This window comes from Oncorhynchus tshawytscha, linkage group LG10 (assembly GCF_018296145.1).
Source record: "Oncorhynchus tshawytscha isolate Ot180627B linkage group LG10, Otsh_v2.0, whole genome shotgun sequence".
In the NCBI taxonomy this organism is placed as follows: domain Eukaryota; kingdom Metazoa; phylum Chordata; class Actinopteri; order Salmoniformes; family Salmonidae; genus Oncorhynchus; species Oncorhynchus tshawytscha.
In genome coordinates, this window is record NC_056438.1 from 42,301,630 (window position 1) to 42,329,543 (window position 27,914).

Sequence of the window (27,914 nt, forward strand, 5' to 3'; positions counted from 1 at the left end):
GGCAGCTGATTAGAGAGCTCTCCGTGGTGCTGAAAAGAGAAAAAACACATTCAGACACACAGTAGGTGCAGTACGGCCATGAGAGAGAGAGAGCGAGAGAAAGAACGTGCGAGAGCGAGCGAGAGAGAGAGGAAGGTAGAGTAGGCGTGTTCTTTGTGTTGTGATCCACACTTCTGAAGCTTGGACTCATCTGCTGTGGCTCAGGCTAGCAGAGAGGAGCTCTGTGTGGATGAGAGAGGCAGTGGAGGGATGCTTCGACTGAACACCCCCTGACGCACACATACACACACTCTTCTTTTCAACTTCGGGCACGAACTGCACCTGTGGCACACACACACCTGGAAAGCCGAGGGTTCATCGGATCAGACAGAAAAAGCCAAGAAGAACAAGTCAACTCCGGAGTGTGAATTCATTCTGCAGAAAGTGGCTGCAAGTCAAGAGGAGTGTGTGCGAGGCTTGTTTGTGTCTGTCTGTTTGTCAGTGAGGATGTGTGTGTGATGCTGTTAGGGTTTGGTCCAGTGCTGCTGCCTCCTCCCGTGCTCTGTAGCATGTGCAGATGAGTGTGAAGCAGGCCCCTGGGTTGGAGTCTAGCATCGTTTGGACAGGGGGCTTGGGTCTCTCCGGCTACCCAGGGGAGGGAGCACTGATCTGGGCATCCACCGGCCTTGCTGGCACTGCCCCTGCCCTGGAGTACTCCTCTGAGCAAGCCTTACTGTCGGGAGCGTACAATGGCTACAGGACTTCCCTGTGGATTTAAGTGGAATTCTGCACAGATGCTCCAGGATCTGTCCGAGTTGATCAGCGGCTCGCACTGGACTCACCTGGAGAACACCGCTTTGGCCCTCAAGTCAGCAGGGACACAGCTCCACTGTAAGTCACACACACACACACACACACACACACACACACACACACACACACACACACACACACACACACACACACACACACACAAACACACACCTTCTCCTAACCTATCAAGTGAAATTGTATTTGTCACATGTGCCAAATACAACAGAATACAACCTTACCGTGAAGTGCTTAGTTACAAGCCTTTAACCAGCAATATGGAAAATATAAATAACGGAAATATTTACTAAATAAATGAAAGTAAAAAATTCAATCCAAATTTACACAAGAAAATGACGTAACTATAACGAGGCTATTTACAGGTTAGTCGAGGTAATTAGTAAAGTGACTATGAATAGACAATAAACAGCGAGTAGCGGCAGTGTAAAAACAAGTGGGGGGGTCAATGTAAATAGTCTGGGTGGCCATTGATTAAATGTTCAGCAGTCTTATGGCTTGGGGGTAGAAGCTGTTAAGGAGCCTTTTGGTCCTAACTTGGCGCTCCGATACTGCTTGCTGTGCGTAAGCAGAGAGAACAGTCTATGACTTGGGTGACTGGAGTCTTTGACAATTTTTTGGGCCTTCCTCTGACACCACCTAGTATATAGGTCCTTCATATCAGGAAGCTTGGCCCCAGTGATGTACTAGGCCGTACGCACTACCCTCTGTAGCGCCTTACGGTGAGATGCCGAGCAGTTGCCATACCAGGCGCTGATGCAACTGGTTAGGATGCTCTCGATGGTGCAGCTGTAGAACCTTTAGAGGATCTGGGGACCCGTGCCAAATCTTTTCAGTTTCCTGAGGGGGAAAAGGCATTGTCGTGCCCTCTTCATGACTGTCTTGGCATGTTTGGACCATGATAGTTCATCAGTGATGTGGACACCAAGGAACTTGAAACTCTTGACCCACTCCACTTCAGTCCCATCGATGTTAATGGGGGGCCATTTCGGCCCTCCTTTTCCTATAGTCAATGATCAGCTCCCTTGTCTTGCTCACATTGAGGGAGAGGTTGTTGGCACCACACTGCCAGGTCTCTGACCTCCTCCCTATAGGCTGTCATTGTTGTCGGTGATCAGGTCTACCACTGTTGTGTCGTCAGCAAACAGTGCCATTGATTTCATAGGGTTCACCTTTGTTACCTGATCCTCTGTATGATGAGGGATGGTTTTCACTGACCTAGCTGTGCAATTTTTTTGACACCGCTCGAGAATATCCCCATACCCCCAGTGCCACCGTTGCCTAGATACGGACGTAGTGCGCCACTTTCATTCCCGTTTGGGGGAAAAGGCTGCCTTGGATGACCAACTGTTGCAATCAATGTCACCTAAGAAGAGGAGAGGATGGAGAGGGCAGTAAAAAGTGAGGCGTAGTGAGGGAAAGATAGGATGTGGGTTAGGTTCAGAGCTGCAAAACAACATTTTAAGAGAAAAGATTGAGTAACAAATTGCACGCACTGGAGAGAGAGCATCTCCAACAGATATAGCTGATTTTAAATGAGAGAAAAGATAAAAGAAAGAGGTTAAAGGAAGGGAAGAGATGATGAACTGTGCAGGACCATAGGAGGAGAAACAGGGCTGCAAGGTTTTACTGAAAAACAGCGTGATAAACAAGCTGATCCCAGCGCTGCACAGCGCTGCAGGCTTACAGGGATTACAGAGGCAGGCTTAATTCAGCTCCAGCAGTGTTTGAATCCTGCGTTGCCCCCCCCCCTGTCACTGACAGAATTTTACCTCTGCACTGAACACATCCACTTAACATGTCCACTCATCACTTCAACACTGAGATTTCACAGTGGGCTTCAAAAGTGCTTCACCACTCAGCAGCTTCATGAAACCACTGCGCTTTGAAACTGTGCTACATGGACCAAAATTCAACCACTAGATGCAGCGTAGAGGGTTGGCACTCAGAAAAAGATGCAAAAGTGCCCTGTGCCTGTGCATCAATGATAAACTTCTACTATGAGATGCAATTCTGCAGCATTAACTGTAGCGCTCCAGCCACGAGCTAAAACACAGTACTGTAAATTAGGTCTGTCTCTCGTCTCTCTGTGACCCTGATTCAAAACTGGGCCCTTTTAAAAATGAGTGGTCTCTGGAGCAAACCGGAACAGACTGCCCCACGTGCAGTTAAACTCACTAACCCCAACGTCGAGGTTATTCATGGACAGACAGAACAGACAGACAGTAGAGGTATAGTGTACCAGACAATTATCTGGTCTTTCTAAGTTAGCCATGCCATCCATTTGGCTGCTCTCCAAACTCTCTGACTCACACACACACGCACACTCACGCACACACACACACACACACACACACACACACACACACACACACACACACACACACACACACACACACACACACACACACACACACACACACACACACACACACACACACGTTCTCACATGCACACATGGGCAGACAGACCGTCTCACACACACACACACACACACACACACACACACACACACACACACACACACACACACACACACACACACACACACACACACACACACACACTGTCCCCCAGGTCCCCTCCCCCCACTCCACACACAGTCCACTCAGTGCCGCTCACACGTAAACAGCACGAGTCTCTTAGGCTTATCTGAAAACATTGACCTACATAAAAGTGTGCGTTCTCTTCTTTTCTGCTACAGACTCCTGCAGGACGCACTGTGCTGTTGCACGCACACACATACCGGTACACACACATTCCCTCTCAAACAGCATCTATGCACAGTGTGCACTCTGCATCTACGCGCTCACTGAATTCGCACACCCCATCGTCAGATGCTCAATGGTGCGTTTGGATGTGGCTGTAAAACAGTCCTGTTTTCACCATCCATTCCTCTCATTTGAGCGAAAGCAAAGGGGTTGACAGTCAGGGAAGAGGCTCCTTTTCCCCCAATGGAGCATCCTCCTTCACGCAGCTCGCCTGTGACGCACAACTGTTTGTGGAGGAATCTTATAAAGAATAATCTTGTGGAGAAGCAGGCAAAAGCACAAGCCAGATTATTTGATCAGGAACCGCAGCAGTTCTACGTGTAAATCCAGCACAAACCACAGGAATGCACATGAGTGCAATCGGTAGCATAATGCCTGATATTCTGTATGCGTAGTACGTGACGTTGAAGGACTTCTCAGTACTGTATGTTGCTTCATCCTAAGCCTAAGGCTACTGTCATTCGATTGTGTGTCATTTGTTTTCCTTCTTTCATCCGTAAGTTCTTGATCCATTGAAGCCATTTATCAGGGCGACTAGACAGTGGGGCCCCTTCAGAGTTGTGCGTTTGTACTATACGTTTCCCATGCTCCAGGGGGGATAATGATGAAACTTGTGGTCGCAGCCATGACGCAACTGTTACCACTAATACTAACAACCCATTTATAAGCAAAAAAACCCCACCCATACACAGCCACCAGCCACCGTAAACATCACTGAGCCCACTATACCATATTTGTCATTAACACTACTCTGTGTTCCTCTCGAAGAAGGCTGCCGGATCGCTTGTGAAGAATGATGAGCTCCAAAGAGGAAGAAACTCTGAGATTTCTCCAGTATGTTGAAGATAGCGGACTAAGAGCCTACAGCGGGCTGGTCTCTCAGAACCTGGATCACGCCAGGAATGAGAGGAACAGGATTTACCTACAGGAGAAGAACGACAAGAAGAGAAAACAGGAAGAAGCCATAAAGAGGTAGGAGACTTAAAAATGTGTTCGTACACCTACAGGACACTCCTTCCAAAACCTGGGCCGCAGACCTTTGAGAAATGATACAAATATACAGGCACGTCATGCTTGTCTATAGACGTGAGATGTCACACCATACTAGTGTGAGGACTTAACGTTAAATGTAACAAAGCATCAACGACAGTCATGCATCTTATAATACACCTGAAGACACACACACACCGCATGCTTATACAGTTATATATAGATTCACTTATACATGATGTGCTTGTAAAGTCGCAGGCTTAAGTTGCACTGTGCTGCCGATGCCACGGACCTCTTACAATTACAATTACAGCCTCCAAGACAATGAATCTGGCCCAAACGAGCCCTTAGGGCACCTTGTCCAATCTTTCAAGGGGGCCTTCGGATTTCCATTTCCTTAAGCTGAGTGTACGCTATGTGATTTTGGCCCCTAAGTTTTTGAGATCGGAGACAAAATCCCCATGTCGTTGACTACTTGGGGCGCGCGGCCGCCACCGACACTCGTTTAATGTGAATGAGTCAGAGACACAATCTGAGTGCTTTGACCCGTCTTTGAGCAGTCTCAGACGTCCCAATATTTGGAAACGTGTTTGAATTTATCGGCACAAAATCTGCAATGCTCTTGTAGTGTGAGACATGCAACAACAAGATTTGAGAACTGTGATCTGCAGTAGCCAGTGAGATGATGACGTTGCATCGCATCACCCAGAATGTGTACACTGGAGCAGGGGAAATGACTCTGACACACAATGTTATGAAATTCAAAATGTATTGGCTAGATATTTCAACTCTGTATCACACGCGTGAATGTCTGACGTTTATGAGGCTGCTTTGAGCTATGGCTCGTTCTAGCTATCTAATCACATCCTTGTTTTAACGAGACAGCGTGGTATCGAGAATCCTCACCACAAAGGGAAGAACCTTATCGTGTGTGACCCACGTCTGCGCCACATCGTTTAGTGTGCACGGTGCACACCACTACGTCGGCAATGCAAAAACACAACAGGAAAGACGGTTGTTTAATGTGAGAGGCTCAGCGATGTTAGGATTTTAAAAGTTGTGTAGTGTTCCGCCCGGCATTATGGTGTGCTATTCTGATTTGGAGCAAAGGCTTGTACTGCGTTGGTCAAACTGTTGAGTTTCCATACACAACAGAGAGGAAAGGATGTGTGTACTGTTTGTGGTTCTTGAGTGGGTGTGCGTGTGCGTGCGTGTGTGCGTGCGTGTGTGCGCGTGTGTGTGTCTTGGGTGTGTAACATGTCCTCAGTCCCTTCTGTTAAGAGCTCACAGTGTGTGCGTGTGTGTGTGTCCCTTAAGCCATGGCATATTGCTATACTTTGGGGTGCCAGTGGGTCGGTGCGGGCCTCTCTACGGAGTAGAGTTAATTTATCATTTACTGACTTATTTGGGACTTGTCCTTGGCTAGAGGTCGTCCCTGCCTGCTCCACTTGATGGAGAGTAGTTTTAAGGTAGCCTGGTCTCAGATCTGTTTGTGCCGTACAGCCAACCCTTATGGTCATTGTTTGGAATGGTAATGACAATAGGACTTGGCAAGACGGCAGAAACAGATGACAACAACCATAGGAGCACAAACAGATCTGGGACCAGGCTAGATTTAGGGAGATTGTGATCATAAAATTGATGGATGAGCCCAAATTCACTATTGGACATAAATGCACTAAGTGTGTGATTGGTTTAAGGTTGTTTTTAATGTAGGGTCTATCAACAGAACTCTAGGCTATATTTGTTAGCTGGCTAATGATGGAAGATTGGGCCAAAACTCAAAACCAGTCATATATAATGTACATAATATTATTTACTAACTGAGAGTTTGTAATTTCAGTCTTCTGATACAGTGGTTACAAACACTTCTACAAAGCATTGGAATTTGCATTGGAATAGTCAGTAGTGTCTTGCAAATGTTTGCGTCCTCTTTCATCCTCTGTCCAGGTGAAAGTGAGGCAGAGGAGACTGGTTGTCCTTACTTGGGGCTATGTAGCGGCACCACGTGGCATCCAAAAGCTGAGCGAATAGGAAGTGGCTGCACGACATGGGCAGCACGTGGAGCCGGCGTGCTTTGGTTGTGTGTGAACAAGTAGGCGCTGTGGAGGCAAGTGTGTGGTTTGCCCATAAAAGATATGACAGCAGATGGATAGAGAGGCGTCTGGTTGTGTGTGCTTTCCAATGCTACATGTTAACAGTGGTAGCAGAGTTCCTCGACAGATTCTCATTCTACAAGTGTTTGCAACATTTTCTAGGTCTAGGGAATGTGTTCCAAACCTGAACAGTCATCACTCTTTAAGCCTTGTACGGCATTGATTGCTTTCACCTGTTAAGCTCTGAAAATGTTGTAGAGAGTGTCAGGTATGTGCAGTGTATGTGCAGCTTTGGCCATTTAGTGTCTTCTTCTGATAGTAAATCTGACATCAACTACAGTTGACTCATAATATTATAGTAGGTGCCAGCAGTGCAACTTTTTTCCATTCATGAACTGTATATGTTCTCTGCACTTGCAATGTTTCTATGCACCGCACCGTTTACACGAGTAGCGTTTATGAGCAAGTTCTGTTTGAGAAACCAATATAGTGCATGTTTTAAAGCACAAAGTCCCAGGTCCCCCAGTCGTATGACAAAACGTTCTGTGGTGAGCACAAGAAACTCATATAACTTTTCACTTAATAAACACATGGCAGCAAAAGTTACCTAGCACACCGACAGCGAGTCTGATGTCATCCTAATTTTGTACCCATTCCAAGGGAGGTGCTGCCTTGAGGAAAGTGCGATCTAGTGTCCTGATATCTCTCTATCCGTCTCTCAGCTGTTGTCAATGTAAAATATTAATACACAGTAGCTAGAGGAAGAGTATAAAAAAAATAGCTGGATTTTGGACGAGGCCTATAAGTAGGTCAAAGAGACGACCCATTTTTACAGTAACTGATGGAGGGAGAGAGAGAAGCAAAAATAAAGAGAGATAGAGAGGGGGAGAAAGAGAGATATACGAGAGAAAATGGGAGAGAGAGAATGGGAGAGAATGGGAGAGAGCGAGAGGGAGGGGGAGAGAAAAGAAACCTGTTAGAAAGAGATTAAGTGTGGAGAGCTCGCTAGCAGGAGATGTGTTCTGCCTGGTGACAGCTGGAACAGCCGCAGGCCAATCAGAGCACCAAGTTGGTTTGAGTGAGGAGGGTCTTCCTGCCTACAGTGCCATCCCACTTGTGTTTCCATTGTATCTGAAGGAGTAGTTATTCACACACACACAGGGATATACACGCACAGGGTTGTTGTCGGGCAGTTCTGGTTCTGTGTCTACTTGTGTCTCTATGTGACTTGGAATGTGCAATATGTCACCAACAAACAAAATAATTGGGTTTATGTGTGAGATTAATTGTAAGGGAAAAGTCTGTCCATAACACTTAGTGTGTATTGTCACACACGCACGCAGGTCCGCACGCAGGTCCGCACGCAGGTGCGCACGCACGCACACACACACACACACACACACACACACACACACACACACACACACACACACACAGATTGATATGCACAGAAAACCTCACACACAAACTTAGTTCTGTTCTTTTTTGGTGTCTTATTGTGCATTCAATGTCACATAGACTCAAGTAGCCTACTGACACAGAGCCAGAACTGCCCGACGACAACCCTTCATCCAACTGTTCCTTGTGCACCTGTGGTCTAAGTTCCAGCCAATCACTGGGCAAAGATCCTATAAATAACACACACATACACTCCAGCAGTTACACACCTGGTACATACACAGTTCTGTATGTGTTAATGTTCATGGGTGCTTTCCTGCAGACGCCTGTGTGTGAGCGAGCAGAGCTTAATTATTATTATGTCTGGTTATGATTACATTATTATTGTCATTCCTGCAGAGTATATGAATTAAGTACCACCATGTTATAGTGAAGCCATATTTCCACATTGCATGGATAAAGTTTTTCCAATTCTAGGGAAATAACAAATGATTATGAAATAACAATAATGTTATAACATTAGCCTATCATTTCTGCCGCGTTTATGAGTTCAAAGCAAAAGCTACAACTCGTCACTTGATTTACTATACTGAAAACAATGAAGGTTCTTAAAGGGTTCTTCCTCAGATGGTATGGTTACTTGGGGAACTCTTAGCCCCGATAAAGAACCTTTGAGTTAAGTGGAGGTTTCTTGATGGGACATCTACAGTTCTTCGGGAATTCTTAAAGGTTCTTGAAATATATGGAAGCCTGCAGATGTGTCCCTTTCATAGCATACAGAAAATTGGCCAGTGTTAACTTCTTTGGGCTGGAGGCAGTATTGAGTAGCTTGGATGAATAAGGTGCCCAGAGTAAACTATCCAAACATTTGGATAGAAAACACTCTGAAGTTTCAAAAACTGTTTGACTGATGTCTGTGAGTATAACAGAACTCATATGGCAGGCAAAAACCTGAGAAAAAAATCCAACCAGGAAGTGGGAAATCTGAGGTTTGTAGTTTTTCAACTCTTGGCCTATCGAATACACAGTGTCTATGGGGTCAAATTGCACTTCCTAAGGCTTCCAATAGATGTCAACAGGCTTTAGAACCTTGTTTGATGCTTCACTGTGAAGTGGGGGCGAATGAGAGGGGAATGAGTCAGAGGTCTGCCAGAGATCCACGAGCTGGTGAAGCGCGTTCACGTGAGAGTTAGCTCTGTTCCATTGCATTGAAGACAAAGGAATTTTCCGGTTGGAACATTATTGAGGATTTATGTTAAAAACATCCTAAAGATTGATTCAAAACATCGTTTGACATGTTTCTACGGACTGTAATGGAACTTTTTGACTTTTCGTCTGCTCCTAGTGATCTTGGGTGAGTTTGAATTTGTGAACTAAACGCGCAAACAAAAGGAGGTATTTGGACATAAATGATGGACTTTATCGAACAAAACAAACATTTATTGTGGAACTGGGATTCCTGGGAGTGCATTCTGATGAAGATCATCAAAGGTAAGTTAATATGTATAATGCTATTTCTGACTTCTCTTGACTACACTACCGGATGTTTTGGAACTACTGAACGTAATGCGCCAATGTAAACTGAGATTTTTTTATATAAATATGAACTCTATCGAACAAAACATACATGTATTGTGTAACATGAAGTCCTATTAGTGTCATCTGATGAAGATCATCAAAGGTTAGTGATTCATTTATCTCTATTTCTGCTTTTTTGTGACTCCTCTCTTTGGCTGGAAAAATGGCTGTGTCTTTCTGTGACTTGGCTCTGACCTAACATAATCGTTTGGTTAGCTTTCGCTGTAAAGCCTTTTTGAAATTGGACACTGTGGTGCGATTAACAAGAAGTGTATCTTTAAAATGGTATAAAATACTTGTATGTTTGAGTAATTTTAATTCTGGGATTTCTGTTGTTTTGAATTTGGCGCCCTGCACTTTCACTAGCTGTTGTCATATCGATCCCGTTAGCGGGATCTCAGCCCAAAGAGTTATTAACTGGTGTTGATTTTTCTGTGTAACACTTTTTGTGTTGATTCAGGAGATAAATTAACACCGTAAAGAATTAAAATAACCCCAGTGTTGGTGACAATAACCAAAGTTGAACCAAAACCATGTCCATCGTTATCATATTTCCCAGCATGCTCTACTGCAGGTGGATTTTAAGAATTGTTTGTTTCAATATCTATGTTTTTGCATGTACACAATTGATTAATTAATCGTATTCTACTCAAATATAAATAACATACATTTTTGTAAACTAATTCAATCTGTTACTATGGACTGAGGCTATTGCACCCATTACTGAAATTATTGTTCCACTTTATATCATCTCATATCTTAGTCTTCCTAACACTGGCAGTCATTCTGAAAGCAAATGCTGGCTATCCCCGCTTCCTGGGTTCCAATAGGATTTACACATCACTTTGCAAGATAGCATAATGTGCCGTTCAGGCCTGATGTGGCCTGTAAAACCATGAGTTTCAGGCTACTGTATTAGGGTAAAACTAGATTCTCAAAATAAGCCTTATGAATTATGCTGTGTTAAAAAATAAATGTTTAATGATAACACATTCACTTAGGATTTCACATGATGAAGGACACAGGACTGAAAATGTATGAATGCAACAACCATGTCTCTGTCACTAGCAAACACAGTTATTGGTGGTACTGGTAACTCAAAAATGTACTTGAAAGGCACCCTGAGAAATATGCAGATTTTTCTCAACAATAGGGTGTTAAGTGTGTGTGGTTCTTCAAAGAACCATCCCATTTAAGGTTCTTCAGAGAGCCTAAAATGGTTCCCTTATGGTAGGGCTGCCCAACTCTTCCTGGAGATCTACCTTCCTGTTGGTTTTCAGTCCAACCCTAATTTAACACACCTGATTGTACTTATTAGCTGCTCAACAAGACCTTAACTAGCTGAATCAGATATGATAAATTAGGGTTGGACTGAAAGCCTACAGGACAGTAGATCTCCAGGAAGAGGGTTGGGCAGCCCTGCCTAATGGCATCGCCCTGAAGAACCTTATTTGGTTTCAACTTGAAACTTTATTTTTAACAGTGTACATAGGGAAAATAATAACTCCTGCCATTCAGATACCATGATTAGTGTGTTCATGGTTAAAAAGAATAGGAAAGTACCAAAGAGAGTGTTTGAAACAGGCACTGTCTTCTAGGCTACATAACATCAGCTGGTGCCAAGCTCCTCTGGGCACAAGGCATGACCAGGAGTACACACTGAGAGCTGTGTGATTTTTCCCTTCCTGGTCTTGAAAATGCCAGCTCAATGCTACCTCCATCATGTGCGTGACTGGCACGGTCCACTGTAGTGATTCATAACCTGAGATCCTGGAACCCTCATGTGGTGTGTGATAGGTTTGGTAGCTGGAGGAGGGTAGGTGTCATATAGCTGTACACAAAGGAGGTCTACAGGTTCAAGGAAAGAATCACCCATTTTGAATGCTACATCTCTGAGCGATGTTCTATCGATTCCCTTGGGTCATTTCATGTCTTCATGTGTATCTGAGCTATTGCCGTTCAAGCATGCAGAAATTCGCAATGACATAGCATTGCGATAAAGCTGCTCTCACTAGACTGATTGCAAAAATGTCTGTCATACATGTCAGATTTCAATACTGGCTGATGTCATAACGCGTAATATTCCTACCTCGAGAAATGTGTAATTTAACAGTGGGTCCTCCACATGTCTCCTATTTGTCTGCCTCTTCAGTCCAGGGTGCATTGCATGGTGCCATTGCCATGCCGTTGCAAATATCAGACTCTGCGAGGCACACTGATCTGTAGATTGAACATGGTGAGATTGTAGACTCTTACATTTTATAGTGCCGTTTGTTTAGGTGATTATACAGCTAACTAGCTACTTCACATGCTGATATTGACTTTGGTATTATTGTGTGTAGCTACATTTGCTAGCTAGCTACCTAGCTTGCTAGTCAGCCAGCCCATTGAGAGAGCTTTGCGCGTGTTGTAGTCGACTTGATCTGCAACAGTTTTCCACACCGATTTTCAGTGGTTGCATACAATCTTAGTATAACAATAAAATTAGACATTTGTTCACAAAAAAAAATGTTTTCTCACATATTAATGTTATTTAACACTGTGAATTTTAGGAATTAATAGTTTTGAGTGGATTTTTCCTTTTAATAACTGCAGATCGAGGTTTAGAACTTGGGAGTTGTAGTCTCTCATCTGTTCGTTTGTTGTGCGGAGCTGGACAGCAGCAGGCTTTGTGTCTGGTTTCCGTGGGTACCCTGTTGCTAGGCAAAGTTAAGCCCCTAACCAATGAACCCAACCCTGCAAGCTCCTGCTGCTCAGCAGCTGGCTTGGAGTCAGTGGGAGTCAGCAAAGTCACACACACATAAAACGCAAACACCCACCCCCGCCCATGCATGCATTCAAGCATTTGTACGAACACAATGCCACTTAATGTCACAATAATCTTCCAACTTTGTATTTTGACTGACACATTGACTTAATGTATGGATAAACTCTTGGACTTAATTTCCACAATGTGGGCTAAACCACCAAAAGATACCAAAAACACAAAAGGTTTTAGGTTGGTTTTCCTATAACTAACTGATTCAGTGCAGATGATTGATTCCCCTCAATGACAGTAACTGGACAAAAACGGTTTAGAATACTAATATGTCAACATCACTGTTTCTGTCCAATTGGTCTTGATGGAACATTCATTCTATATTTTCCAAAACAATTTGGTCATTCCAATTTTCTAACCTTTTCAAAGAGGCACTCTGCAATTGGAGTACTGTCTCCATCAGGGATGAATTACATGTGGTTCAACTCTCACCCACTGACATTGTGAAAACTCTGCATCAGTGCAATGAGGAGTTTGAGTTGTAGTTGAGCACCAACAGAGAAAGATGCATTCAACACAGCAGATGATGCACAGTAGTTTGAATGGCCACTGTGTGAGTGGGTGTGTGCATGTGCAAAAAGTTCTGTAGGTTTGTGGTTGGAGACAGAATAATTGTTAGGCTATTTGCTTTTGTCATTTTTCAACTTGACTTACAGGTATTTACTCTGATTTTTCAAAAATGTATTCAAGGTGTTGACCATATACTGTACCACAATCAACACATTTTCGTATCTGACAATATCTGATGATATAGGGCTATAAAAACGAAGACATTTTTTTTTAATGATTCAGTCGCCCAACTAGACTACTTCCTATTTTTGTCCGCCTCATCATCTCCAAACTTTATTTAAACTTTTGCCATGATATATTCTGTTTGCTGGTGACCTAAATAAAAAAAATAGTACTTGAAATGAAGCTAAAGTCACCACCATCTGGCAGTAAGAGAGTCAGAAATCAACTCTACAGTCCTGTGACTGTTAAAGCCCCATTCTGCCACATGAACCACTCCATTCAGGCTAATCATCCGGGTTTTTAAAGAGGGATCGATGTTGGCCGGAGTGGGGAGACTTCCATCGTGTCATTGTGTCTCTGCGGCTGGGAGCGCTGAGCTAACCATGCCCAGGGTTAAACACAAATCAATGGCTACCCACAGAGAGATTCTCTCGCTGAGTGGCACTAATGTGACTCTCATTGTTGACGCTTGCATCATTTGAGCACTCATAAAGAGAGTAGGGCAAGCGGAAACACACCCACGTGCACAAACAAACATCGAAGTAGACCTCGGTGTGCTATTTTTGGTTGACATTCTTGTGAAAGGGCAGACTTCCAGAGGTGAGGGAAGGACTGATGTATCGGTGATGTTTTAAGTTGACTAATTTTCTTTATAGATTAATCTTTGTCACAGTAACTTACTACAACTGTTTGAATGAAAGATTGATCGATTTATTGTTTATTGTTTATTTCTGGATCAATCATTTTGGATTTGAAAGCAATACATTTCATCTTTATAGTGTTCAGTGTGGTTACATTTGCTTGGTTTTCCATCCATAATAAATGGTTTCTATGTCGAATGCAAAGATAGTTCTATGTACCGTCGTGCGTCATGACACGAGCACCTATACTATCAGATTCCAGACCAGTCGTTATGTATCATAACATAAACATCTCTCTCTCTCTCTCTCTCTCTCTCTCAGGACGGGCGAAGAGGTGGTGACTGAGGGGAAGCTCCTGCGCATGGGCTCCATGACAATGCCACCCCCCCCGGAGCGCATGCCCGTGCCCCCCTATCTTGCTTGCGGGCCGGGCTTCGCTGTGCGCTCCCAGTCCCTACACTCGGTGGGTGGGGGCAGTAATGGCGGTGGGGAGGAGGAAGTGGGCAGCCCCACGTCCCGCAAGCAGCCCCCACCCAAACCCAGGAGGGACCCGGCTACCAAGTTGAGCATTTCCTCTGAGACAGTGGACCACAGCCCCACCTTGGTCTGTAGGGGCTGTAGGGCCAATCCGGACAGTTGTGATGGTAAGTATGGAATGGCACGGCTAGCTAAGCAAAGTAGCTAGCTATAGCCTGTAATCCAACGTAGTTAAGGCAACATGGGCTTAGTACACAACTATGAAAAAATACTACCCGACGCACAACTACACAAACACACAAGACCTGAGAAACACTCTGAGAAACACTACACTACAATATGCACTGAGTGGTTTATGTGTGACAGCGCTGTACAGCATTCCTGTCTGACTTTACATAACAACAACACAATTTGGCCCACACTCGGTAAACAAATGACCATCCGCTGCAGTGGGACTGAATGAGCCCTTACAAGCCAGAGTGCAGTGAGTGTACATGAGGTTGAGTGTAGCAATGCGGATGAACATTGGCTTCTGGTGAGTGAGGCTCTGCTTCGTCATTCAATCTCACTGCTCCTGACGGTCATGAATGGTGTTTATGTAGGCCCTGTCGGACAGTTTTTTTCCACTATTATTGGATGGCGGATGTGCTTACAGACTTTCTTTTCATCATACATTTTTCCTCCCCACACGGACATGTTGCAGGGTTAGATTCCCCCCGCTTGAGATTTCACCACAGGAGGCTGCTGAGGGGTGAATGACTCGTAATAATGTCCGAAACGGAAACCGTGTGTTTGATGTATTTGATACAGTTTAACCCGTTCCGCTCCAGCCACTAAGACGAGCACGCTCTCCCCAATTAAGGTGCCACCGACCTCCTGTGGATTTCACAGCAACACAACCTGACTCTAGTAACTCATTCAGGCTTGAGGAGGTTGGAAGGGTGCGTGCAAAGTGACCGGTCTCCTTTTTGATGAGCTGTCGAAAGCTAACCGCTTGGAAAATGCCTCCCCACAGCATGTGCAACCTACAGTATCTGTGTTCTACAGTGTCTGCTCATCCGTTTTCCTCCTTAAAGCCCACAAAGATCCAGTTTACATTTTGCACGAGAATGTGCTCCGAGAATGGGTCACATCCGGAGAGATCTGAATTTGATATCCTGGTGTGACTCGTTTAGCCTTTATCCACTTTGTGATCGGCTCTAGCATGAATCCTCACCAGGTAGACAAAAGTGATCCTCTCTGCGTCTGTTGTGAGGAAAAAGTGTCAGAGGTCACTGTAAGTCGTTGTTGCATGCAATCGGCAATTCCCCTGAATTTAATAATAACAGCAGATCTCAGAGGAAAGCAGATTAATGAAACGAATGACGGAAGCGGGACACATTGGGAAAAATATGGTTACTGTACTAGAAAATGAGACAAGGTATATTTGAATGGATCGATATTCAGCCATCTCTAATCAGATATAATTTGTTTGAACTTTATTCACTATAAAATCAGTAGTGTGGCCTTGTGGATACTGGGATGTAAACCAATAGAGCATAAGAGCCATTAATTCAATCACTGTTCAGCTGTAGACCTATATCAAAAAGCATGATTTTTTTTTTTTGTTGTTGACAGAAACAAAGAACACCTGCTAAGCAAGGAAACAACAAGTGAAGAAATTAACAGGCTATTAAAGTCTTCTAGTCTTAAAGGGCTGTGAGAGACTTAAAGGTGAATATACGGCCGCATTCGACTGCGTTGCAGTTTGACGTGTGTGCCGATGTGATGGTTGGTTAGGGAGTTGCCCTGGCTGTCTCAGATTGGAGGGGATCACTGTGTGCGCACAGATCTTCCTCTGCACCACGGCAACCATCCCACAGAAACAAGACCCCCCGTAGCCCGGCCAATCAGAACAGCGGCAGGCAGCGAGGGCCAATGAAGCTGCGGCAACGGTTGAGCTCTAAGGCGTCCCGGCCAATCGCCGTCGGAGTGTGGGGGTGTCCATCACAGAAAGAAGGGTTGTTGCGTGAGCCGGAGCAGGCTCTGCGCCGAGCAGGGGGGAGGGGCCAGTCGGAAGCAGAATTCATTCAGGAGGAGCGATTGACCTAGATTCCTTTTCCCTTAGGAGGAGAGGGGGTGTGGGTAAACACATCCGCTACGGGGGAGGGGGCGAGAGAGCGGGGGAAGGGAGGCGGGGGAGGATGAACTCATCATCTGTGCGTGAAACAGATCTCAAGATCCACCATGCAACCCAGTTAGCATAATGATAGTAATAACAGGCCACACATCCGAGTGCGGAGACACAAATTACACTGACACATAGCCACATCAACAATTGAAAAACACGCACACACACGCACACACAAGCACACACACGCACGCACTGAACCACAGCTGACTGTGCTCAAATGAGGGGTTGGGTGAAGTGCGGAAGAGACATTTCAGTTGAATGCATTCAGTTGTTCAACTGACAAAATATATATATATATATATATATATATATATATATATATATATATATATATATATATATTATATCTATTATCATCTGGTTGAGAAAATGGTGCCGGGATATAAAGCCCTGTTGAATTTACAACCTGTGTTTTTATGTGCACTTGTTGGAGGAAAACAACATATTTGCCCTTTGCCTATGTGTGTAGTAGGGAGAGATTTAAGTTCAGAGACGATGAATGTGAATATGTTGAGGTTGGGTTGAGGTTATGGATGTACTGTACATGAACGATTTCAAAGGGATGAATGGTGTGTGTGGGTGGGTGTGTGTGTGTGTCGTGATGGCGGTGGTGAGTCATAGAGAGGAGCGTGCGCCTGGACCATCTGGCGTCTGAATTATTAAAGGTGTAAAATCTGCAGTTTGAAGGAGACATGTTCCAGCTCTTATCTTCCACTTTACATCTGACCAACAGGAAAAAGGGACACACTTATACACTACACTATTTGACCTAGAAATACACTCTCTCTCTGCGCTACAATATACTATAACCAGAACATATCTAGCCTAAAGGAACACCTGTCTCTATATGGCTGTGATATACAAGACCCAAATGGATTCACTGCAACGCTACGTCATACCAACCTGAAAAAACCCACACAGTTTGACTCAGATACACTTAACTACTACATTGCCGTATATCTGACCTAAAAACAAAGACATGTAAAACGTAATAATACAGGGAAGGTTTACTATGATATGGCTAACACGTTTTGTTTTTCTGCTCCTTCAGCACCACAAGGCTGCGGCGAAGACTGCAAGAGGGTCCCTCCCCCCAAACCCAGGAGGAATCCCAACACCCAGCTGAGCACCTCCTTCGATGAGTCCTACATCAGGAAGCACGGAGGCTGCAAGGGTCACTCCCCCTCTGCGGAGCGCGAGCACAACCCCTCGCCGCCGAGCGACGAGAGCCCCAGTCACCACTCCGACTCGGATGAGCCCGTCTACATCGAGATGGGTGCCAGTGTTGGGGGCGGGGGGCAAACAGAGGCGCCCAGGAGTGAGGATGAGGAGCCGGACGAGTCGGTGTATGAGGAGATGAAGTACCCCCTCCTGGATGACATGGACTACCGCTGGGACCCCCCGGGATGCCGCTCCGCCTGCCCTACCCCGGCACCACTGGACCCTGAGCCCCTCAGCCGCTGCTCCACTCCGCGCAACATCCCCCTCTGCGACATTCCCGCGCCCTTCCCCAACCTGCTAACCCACCGGCCGCCTCTCCTGGTGTTCCCCCCTTCACCAGCCCAGTGCTCGCCAAACTCAGACGAGTCCCCGCTCACCCCTCTGGATGCACTGACCAAACTGCCCATGATGGACAACCCCGGTGCCTATAGCAAGTCACCCACCTCCTCTTCCGAGCCCCCCTTGGTGCACCTACGCCGGGAGCTGACCGCCACGCCCACCCTGACCGTGTCGGGTCGCTCGTCGGCCCCGCCCCTGCCCTGCACCCTCTACAAGTCCTCGGCCTCCTCGACCCACGGCTATCAGCGCAGCCACTCAGCCTGCCCCTCGCCCGTCAGCATGGGCCGCTGCCTAACTCCCCTCAGCCTGATGCGTGCGCCACCCTTCGACGCCCCCATTCCCTTTCCAGGCGGGCTGCCTCGCAGTGCCTCTGCCACGCCCCACGGAAAGGGCTCGCCGCCCCAGGACTGCGTTGCCGGGGGCAGGCTGCATGGGTCAATGCAGAACGTGTCGACGGGGCGCTCACGCACACCGACCAGCCCCCTGGACGAGCTGACCAACCTGTTCACCGCCGGTAGGAACATGATGAAGAAGAACACCAGCGGAAGGAAGTCGAAGGAGCCCGGGGAGAGTGAGTGTCAATCATTCAGTCAGTTAATCAATAAATCAATCAACGCATCACATCATCTATTTGTCAATCTAGTTACAGAATCAGTCAATATGAACATAGAGGTACAGTAAAAAAATTGTTCCTCCACAGGTATCCACTATCCAGTCTGATCCAAACTGACTGCCATGCCATAACCCACACAGTGTAACATTGAGACGTTTGTTGACACATTGATGCACAAACTACAGCAATGGCTCAAGTTTTTTGTGAAATGATTTATTCGTGTTCTCATCAGTGTCGCGTTAATATAAACCCATTTTCATCTGGTTAAACAACTTCCAATCCCACTAAATTAGGAGATGCTGCTGCTGATGTTTGCGGTGGGTGTTTGTGGCTCTTTGCAAGCATTTCCTCCGTGAGCCCGTTTAATCTATGCCCACCAAACATAGATTGATACAGATCATATGATTTAATCTGGCCCGGATTAGGGAGTAAAGCGGTCGGCATGCCTCTCAAACTATGCAGTGGCATTAAGCCACCGCACAGCATTACTCTTAAATATGTAAACATGTTTAAACACAGGAGGCCAATGCATCCAGTGCAGTACTTTTCCAAAATTGCACAAATGGTGAATCCAGATAGTTACCCAACTCCGGAGGTTAATACATATTTATAAAACTTCAGAACCGGTTTTCCATATTCATGCTTTGTCAACCATCCTGTAATCTTTATATTCAAATCGTGGATTTATTTATTGAATGCATTTGTATGCATAATTCAGCCATTGATTTTCTCCTAATTAATGACCCCTGTAGACACATGGCCTGAAATTTAAATGGGCCTAATGCAAAGGAATAAAATATGAATTTGTGTTTGTTTGAAACCACATAGGCTATTCATTGCATATGCACACAATACTGTATTACAAATTGTAAAAGAGTAAATTGTGTGTAGGTATCCAGGACTTAATTATGGTCACAAGAGCAGTGAAGTGTGTTATTGGGTTTTTATCAGATTGGCTGATGATTTGGAGAGAGATCTAACATAGCAACTAACTCCATGGGGGAATTCCCACTGGTTGAGTGCATTTGAACCCATCTCGGGCTATACATAAAAAATGACTGGGCACGTGTCAATCTGTTCTTAACTCTGAGAGCTTCATAGCAACCACCAACTCCAACCCAGTCATAGCAACAGAAGAAGGAGCCTCTCTTATTTGCAGCATCCCTCCCTGTGGGGAAGTGGGCCAATCGCAGCGCAGGTCACTCCAGCTTCCAACTGATCATGTGCAGCAGCAGTAGGCTTCCTAAGAGACAACCAAGACATTTACACCTGATTAGAGAGTTCTATTCCTATCTTGGCCCAACCAGCTAGTAAAGATTGAACCAATCAGGGAAACAGCTTCACAGTCACCAATCAGGAGAGAGAAAGAAGCCCCAATCTATGACAGATGCTGACTTCCTGGAATTGTAACACCACAATCTTCTCTGAATGTAGGTAATCTTGGTTGGTGGTTCTGGCAAATGTTTGCATCTAGCCTTTTATGCAAATTCTGTGTATTTCTTAGCTTTAATTGGCTTGTGAGATCATTTGTTGGCTCTGTCCTCTTCATGCATATACAGTAATGCCTTATTGATGCACAGTTTTGTGTTGTCTTTTAGCCTAATAGAAAGAGACAAGCAGAAAGAGATAGAACATTACAATTGCCATGTATACCTGCTGCATTGATTTAGAAATATTTCACCAAATATGACCGATTAAAACAGCAAATAAATGTGTTAAACAAGAATGCATTGAAAGTGGTTACTGAGCCTTTACCTACCCATTGGTAATAGTATCTATGCAATTCACATCATGGATGTCTCCATAACATCTGTCAAATGAAAAAACAGCATTTCCCAGTAATTCAGGCAAAAGGACCTTGTCTCATCCCAGTGGTTCATAGCACCCACAGCGCATGGGTGAAACCAAGTGGCCGTATAGCGTTAGTGCAGTGCTTTAATACAATTGTTTATTTTTATATAGGTTATGTTTACTAGTTATTTTGTGTTGAAGTAACAGAGTATACTACTAACTAATTGGTAAGGACATGCAGGAATTTGGCATTTTAAGGTTTTTGACTGTGTTTCTCCTAGGAAATAACAGTAGATACCACTAGGCCTAACTAATAACTAGGGACTTAAAGAAACTTGGTATTTTCTGGTGTCTGACTGTGTTTCTCCTCTGTTATAGCCGAGTCCAAGTGTAAGCCTAACAGCGAGTCCAAACGTGACGGCAAGGAGCGGCACAGTCACAGCAAGGAGTCCAAACGGGAGAGCAAGGAGTCCAAACGGGAGAGTAAGGAACGTAGCAAAGAGTCGTCTTCTCACAGACGCGACACCAAGGACAGGGGCTGTAGCAGTGCTGAACCCCTGCCTATGAAACGGGACAGCAGAGACCGGGGTTGTAATAGTGTGGAGCCCTTGCCTATGACAAGAGACAGTAAAGATCGGGGTTGCACTAGTATTGAGCCCCCGCCTGTCAGACGGGACAGCAAGGACAGGGGCTGCAATAACATAGAATTGATGCCTAGACGCAATAGCAAAGACAGAAGTGTCCACTGCATGGAGCCTTTACTAAGGCAGGACAGTAAAGACTCTCCCCGGAATGGTGTGGAGTCCAGACCAGACAGCAAAGAAAGGCTCAGCCACCAGAACCCACCGGAACTTCTACCCAGGCAAGATAGCAAAGACCGAACCAGGAACGAAATGGATTCGAGACATGACAGCAAAGAACGAATTGATCAGCCACCAGAGCTCCTACCCAGACAAAATTGCAAAGATTCACCCAGAAATGGCCTTGAGTGCAGACGTAATAGCAAAGACCGAGACAGGGCGAGCTACGGCCTGGACTCTAGACAAGAGGGCAAAGAACGAAGTTACAATGGAATGGAGCTCTTACCCCGACAGGACATCAAAGAGTCCGCCAGACATGGCCTTGAAGCCAGGCGTGACAGCAAGGACAGAAGCTGCAATGGCTCAGAACTGCCCCCCCGGCGCGATAGCTATGGCAAGAGTGCCAATGGGGTAGATCCTAGGCGCGACAAAGACCGGGTGGGTTACAGCTCAGACGTCTTGCCCAGGCGTGATAGCAGAGATAGGGGGACCTACAACTTTGAGCAATCAAAAGCACAAGAGAAGAACGGTGTATCAGGGCAACAATCATCGACGGCCACACCAACTCGGCATGGAAGACCTGCTGGCAGTCCGCCAATGATGTTGGGAACTGGCAATACAGGTGAGGATAGCCTAATTTAAATTGCACATGCAGCTCAACACAACCAGACACCAGGAAGTGGCTGTGGTAAATGATTGACACGCACTAAGCATGTCCTCATCAAGCACAATAATCTGCAAAGTTTAGAGATGCTATACTGTTGATTGCAATAACATGCAAGTAGCATATCCATAATCAAACAATTTGAACATTCTCTGACTGGGTTACATGGGTAACTAAAATGTACATAAAACAAAGGTAGTTCTTCAATCAAGTACAAGGGTGGAGTAAAAACCCGTAGGCACTCGGGTGACTCGGCCCTCTGTGGAATGAGTTTGACACATGCTGTAAAACAACACATTTCACTGCACCTATACGGTGTGTGTGACAATAAAACATATTTTGAGTGTGCTTGTTAGCTAGCTTGCTAGGCTAATTTAGTTAGCATATTGTACGTCACCTTGATTGTCATTTGAAGAAAATTTGAATTAATTATAAGGATATTTCATACTAAATCAGTAAAGTTTGAAAATTAAAAGAACAAACACAATTTTACACATTTCACACGAAATAAGAAACTTACCTAGGCCAACTGTTCTCATCAGGGTGCAGTTTCAAACTCAAGAAAGGTGATTTTCTATGGTTTTGGCGGGAATACTGAGACCAGGTGCAGGTGCCCTTTGAAACACACTGTAGTCTAAATAGCTAGAAGCCTAGGCTACACAACATAAAATGAAATGTGATTCCAAGTGTTATCTTATAGATAAGACATAAAACATGCTGAGAGATGATTGGTAAGGGTTTGCAATTGTGATTAGGCTTATAACTGTGTATTGCTTCACCATAACTTTTAGTTTTGTTGCATATAAACTATTAAAAGAGTGAGCTAAATGTATTAATTTAAATGCATTGTCCCTCTTTATAGAACTGAAACCAGCACTTCCGAAGTATGGCCGCTCCTTCTCTGCCCCAGTTACACCCTCTCCCTTGGGGACCCCACAGAGGCAAGCACCAGAGGCACAGGTAATTCGATGAGATATGCTGCCAATAAATCTACAATTATCGAGAATTTCAATAAACATTATTCTACGGCTGGCCTAGCTCTGCACCCCCCGCAGCAACTTACCCAAGCCTCCCCGATTTCTCCTTCACCCTTCGCTGACGTTCTGAAAGAGCTGCAAAATATGGACCCCTACAAATCAGCCGGGCTAGACAATCTGGACCCTCTCTTTCTAAAATTATCCGCCGAAATTGTTGCAACTGGGGCGGCAGGGTAGCCTAGTGGTTAGAGCGTTGGACTAGTAACCGGAAGGTTGCAAATCCCTGAGCTGACAAGGTACAAATCTGTCGTTCTGCCCTGAACACGCAGTTAACCCACTGTTCCTAGGCTGTCATTGAAAATAAGAATTTGTTCTTAACTGACTTGCCTAGTAAAATAAAGGTCAAATAAAAAAAAATACAAAAATAAAAAACTATTACTAGCCTGTTCAACCTCTCTTTCGTATCGTCTGAGATCCCCAAAGATTGGAAAGCTGCCGAAGTCATCCTTCTCTTCAAAGGGGGAGACACTCTAGACCCAAACTGCTACAGACCTATATCTATCCTACCCTGCCTTTCTAAGGTCTTCGAAAGTCAAGTTAACAAACAGATCACCGACCATTTCGAAACCCACCATACCTTCTCCGCTATGCAATCTGGTTTCCGAGCTGGTCATGAGTGCACCTCAGCTATGCTCAAGGTCCTAAACAATATCAGAATCGCCATCGACAAAAGACAATAATGTGCAGCCGTATTCATCGACCTGGCCAATGCTTTCGACTCTGTCAATCACCACATTCTTATTGGCAGACTCAACAGCCTTGGTTTCTCAAATGACTGCCTCGCACAATTCACCAACTACTTCTCAGACAGAGTTCAGTGTATCAAATCGGAGGGCCTGTTGTCCGGACCTCTGGCAGTCTCTATGGGGGTGCCACAGGGTTCAATTCTCTCTGTATACATCAATGATGTTGCTCTTGAAGCTGGTGATTCTCTGATCCACCTCTACGCAGACGACACCATTCTGTATACTTCTGGCCCTTCTTTTGGCCATTCTTTGCATTAACTAACCTCGAGATGATCTTCAATGCCATACAACTCTCCTTCCGTGGCCTCCAACTGCTCTTAAATGCAAGTAAAACTAAATGCATGCTCTTCAACCGATCGCTGCCCGCACCTGCCCACCCGAATAGTATCACTACTCTGGACGGCACTGACTTAGAATATGTGGACAACTACAAATACCTAGGTGTCTGGTTAGACTGTAAACTCTCCTTCCAGATTCATATTAAGCATCTCCAATCCAAAATTAAATCCAGAATCGGCTTCCTATTTCGCAACAAAGCATCCTTCTCTCATGCTGCCAAACATACCCTCATAAAACTGACTGTCCTACTGATCCTTGACTTCGGCATTGTCATTTACAAAATAGCCTTCAACACTCTACTCAGCAAATTGGATACAGTCTATCACAGTGCCATCCGTTTCATCACCAAAGCCCCATATACTACCCACCACTGCAACCTGTATGCTCTCGTTGGCTGGCCCTCGCTTCAAATTCATTGCCAAACCCACTGGCTCCAGGTCATCTATAGTCCTTGCTAGGTAAGGCCCCACCTTATCTCAGATCACTGGTCACCTTAGCAGCACCCACCCGTAGCACGCGCTCCAGCAGGTATATTTCACTGGTCACCCCCAAAGCCAATTCCCCCTTTGGCCGCCTTTCCTTCCAGTTCTCTGCTGCCAATGACTGGAACAAATTGCAAAAAATCACTGAAGCTGGAGACTCATATCTCCCTCACTAATTTTAACCATCAGCTATCAGAGCAGCTTACAGATCATTGCACCTGTACATAGGTCATCTGTAAATAGCCCCCCCCCAACTACCTCATCCCCATATATAATATCTCGACTTGCACATTCATCTTCTGCACATCTGTCACTCCGGTGTTTAATTGCTAAATTGTAATTATTTCACCACTATGGCTGGCCTTTTTATTGTCTTCACTCCCTAATCTTACTTCATTTGCAGACACTGTATATAGACTGTTCTATTGTGTTATTGACTGTTTGTTTATTCCATGTGTAACTCTGTGTGGTTGTTTGTGTCACACTGCTTTGCTTTATCTTGGCCAGGTCGCAGTTGTAAATGATAACTTGTTCTCAACTGACTTACCTGGTTAAAAAACGTGGAAAAAAAATTACTAATAATAAAAAAGATTGGCCCCTACTGCAGACCTGGATCAATATGTATTTGTTTTCTTTCATTCTTGGGAAGTGCTTGATTTACCTGGTTGCCTACTGCTCTTCTCCACTTTTCCCCAGGTACCCCAGATGCCGTGGATGTGTGGGGACAGCACCATGCTGGAGCAGATCGAGAGGAAGCGCACCCTATGCATGGAGATCCGCTCCAGGCAGCGGCCCCCAGACAGAAACCACCCGGACAGGAACCTGTGCAAGCAGAAGAACAACGGGGCCAAAAAGATCCAGCCGCCCCCGTACCCCACACAGACCACTGTGTTCTGGGACACAGCCATCTGACTATAACCAATGATTAACTATAACCCACTTGGCCCCACGCCCAATCCCCATCTAGACTTTGTGCCTACTTATTGGCCTACTCCGCATCACGGGGGTCAGGGGCAGCCAATAAGAGCAGGGAGGGGATCGCTGATGTCAAAGGACAATGGTGGTTACCATAGCAATATTTCCGCTTGTTCAGGTTGTAATGTTTTCTCATCATCACTGGTGATATTTGATATTTTTCTATTTCAAGTGACTCCATGTAAAATACTTAGTACGAATAAATATTTTCTAAACAAAAAGGGATAAAGCAGCAAAAACTATGTAGATGTAGAGCAATCCAATGTTTCTTTTACGTTTTCGTATTTTACATTCTAAAGCATAATCTATCACGGATAATTATTTATGCCAAATGCTCAATGAATTTCCAGTACTCAAAGCACTCTTTTGAATGGAGGATATTCTGACTATCAGAGCCATATATTTCGATCTAAATACATGGCTCTGGTTGCCATTAGCCTTTGGGCCAATGTGTTCTAGTATGTACAATACTTAGTCCTAGAACAGGTCAGGAATCTTGTGCTTCAGTTTGTAAGTTTACAAGCTGTGTAGTCAGTCAGAGCCTTTGACAAGGATTTATTTGTTATGAGATGGGTTGGCTAGCATGTACATAGTACACAACACTAAGATAGAAACGAGGGTGGGTCAGGGAGATAAACCTAAGGACAAACCTATTATCCCAAACCAGCCTGCTGAGGTAAATTGTTGGTGAGGTTGCACTTTGCAAGGGTTGGTTATCTAATATGGGTTGGTGGCAATAGCTGGCACAGGTCAGCTCTCCTACTCTGCCAGGCACATTGAGGGCATCTTCCCACAGAGTAGATACGGAACTCAATCCACACCAACAACCAGCCGGAACAATCCACGCCTGAACTTTTAGACAAAAACTTAAACCTACGGCAGAATATGTGTATATTATGCACTTGCTTGAGAAATAACTTTGGAAAAATGTGCTTATATATTTTGGGGTAAAATGTAGAGTAGTAGAGCCGTGCCATGTAATACGTTATCACTGGTTGGCTGGGTGGTCTGATCGCAGATGATTGGCTGTCTGTGACATGCCGTCATCCGTGACTGGCTGTCTGTGACGCATTGTCCCCTGTGATTGGCTGCTTGGCAGCATCCATTTTAGGGATCAGATGATAAGGACCTATAGGATGGCCACAGCTCTGCCCAAGTATAAGGACATGGGTAACACAAGGGCCTACAGATCAAGGCTTTGTAAAGTAAAGATTAATAATGAAAAACTGCACTACCCATCATCCTCCATCACACTCAATTAGGCTGGATCCATGTCCAGCTACCCCTCCACTCCCCCTCTACCTTCTACATCATCTAAAGAGGTTATCTTTTGCACGTAAGAAATGCAATGTCTACATTGCCAAACTGTTTTAGATGTACCCCCCCTCCTATTCCTGTCCTCCATAGACCAGCATGCACCTGCATGGGCAATAGGGGTGTGACTGAAGTCATGGGTGACTCAGGAGTTGCCTCTAACAGTTGCTCCAGGGCCAGATTTCTTAATGATCTCCTAGGTTAAGGTTAGGATTTTGGGTAATCTAACTATAGATCTGTGTTGGGGGATGGTCCTACATCAAGCGATGAATCCCTTTCCGTTTAAGGTGCAGTGTACTGTAGTGCTGTTGGGGAATAACATGGGTGAGAGACCAATAAATGGCTAGATCCCCAAATCTGTCCATTCATTGGCAGACATGAGCAGCAGTCCTACAGGAATGGAGGAAAGGAAACCTAGGAGTAGCATGAACAACCTAACTGGTTAAGCCAGTGCAGTACCCCTTCCATTGAGAAATCAACACGGAGGTCCCACCGAGTCCTTTATACCTGTATGTGTGTGTGAGTGTGTGTTAGTGTGTGTTAGTGTGTGCCAAGCTACACTGTATGCAGGTCAACTCTGAAATGATTGTTGTAAACATGAACTTTTCTGCCCCACACGGTTGGTCGGCGCAGGTCTGAAATGTATAACGATGTACAATCTCTTTTGTGTCTGTATAGAATATGTGCACTGTGAAAGGTAGAGAGAGCACAGCACTGTGAAAGGTAGTGAGAGCACAGCACTGTGAAAGGTAGAGAGAGCACAGCACTGTCAGAGTCATCTGTCTTATTTCTAAAAAGGAAAAGAAGAAAAAAAAATGTTTGCGAATATGAAGTACTGTATGCTGATTGTCACATGGGTTCTGTTGTCGATAGAAATAAATATGAACTTCAACCCGCTGTGGAAGAGCTCAGAATCCTGGTGGAATATGTGATTGTGCTTTTGGTCTTTGCAGTTTACTCTGATACATATGTTTTTTCAATAGTAACCCACATTGTAGTACTCAAAGGGCACTTGGTAAAGTTAATGGAAAAAGGTCCCTGTAAATCACAACATGATTTAAAGAGATTTTTGTTCTTGTGGATGAAACTTTTAAAGAATAAAAACGTTTACT

At 44.9% G+C, this 27,914-nt stretch overlaps 1 protein-coding gene and 1 long non-coding RNA gene across 3 annotated transcripts; one reads left to right on the forward strand and one right to left on the reverse strand.

Moving 5' to 3' along the window:
* LOC112260236 (neuronal tyrosine-phosphorylated phosphoinositide-3-kinase adapter 2-like) lies at positions 1 to 27,914 on the forward strand. Of its 2 annotated transcripts, none has more exons than XM_042328560.1 (7): positions 1 to 870; positions 4,350 to 4,550; positions 14,153 to 14,475; positions 17,533 to 18,612; positions 20,824 to 21,867; positions 22,772 to 22,869; positions 25,210 to 27,914. In XM_042328560.1, the coding sequence occupies exons 2-7, from the start codon at positions 4,372 to 4,374 to the stop codon at positions 25,423 to 25,425; spliced, it is 2,940 nt and encodes a 979-aa protein (XP_042184494.1). In that variant the 5' UTR covers positions 1 to 870; positions 4,350 to 4,371; the 3' UTR covers positions 25,426 to 27,914. The 2 variants fall into 2 exon arrangements, with proteins under 2 accessions (XP_042184494.1, XP_024290944.1); XM_024435176.2 differs by having other exon boundaries at positions 2 to 870; positions 4,347 to 4,550.
* Positions 18,861 to 22,558, reverse strand: LOC112260237. The gene is made up of 3 exons (XR_002954998.2): positions 22,430 to 22,558; positions 20,414 to 20,464; positions 18,861 to 20,253 (listed from the first exon to the last, which is right to left on the reverse strand). It is a non-coding gene; the product is annotated as an uncharacterized LOC112260237 (long non-coding RNA).

Coding starts and splice junctions, on each gene's coding strand:
- LOC112260236 (XM_042328560.1), top strand. CDS start 4,372: ATGATGAGCTCCAAAGAGGAAGAAACTCTGAGATTTCTCCAGTATGTT. Junction 4,551..14,152: donor CAGGAAGAAGCCATAAAGAG/GTAGGAGACTTA, acceptor TCTCTCTCTCAG/GACGGGCGAAGAGGTGGTGA. Junction 14,476..17,532: donor CAATCCGGACAGTTGTGATG/GTAAGTATGGAA, acceptor CTGCTCCTTCAG/CACCACAAGGCTGCGGCGAA.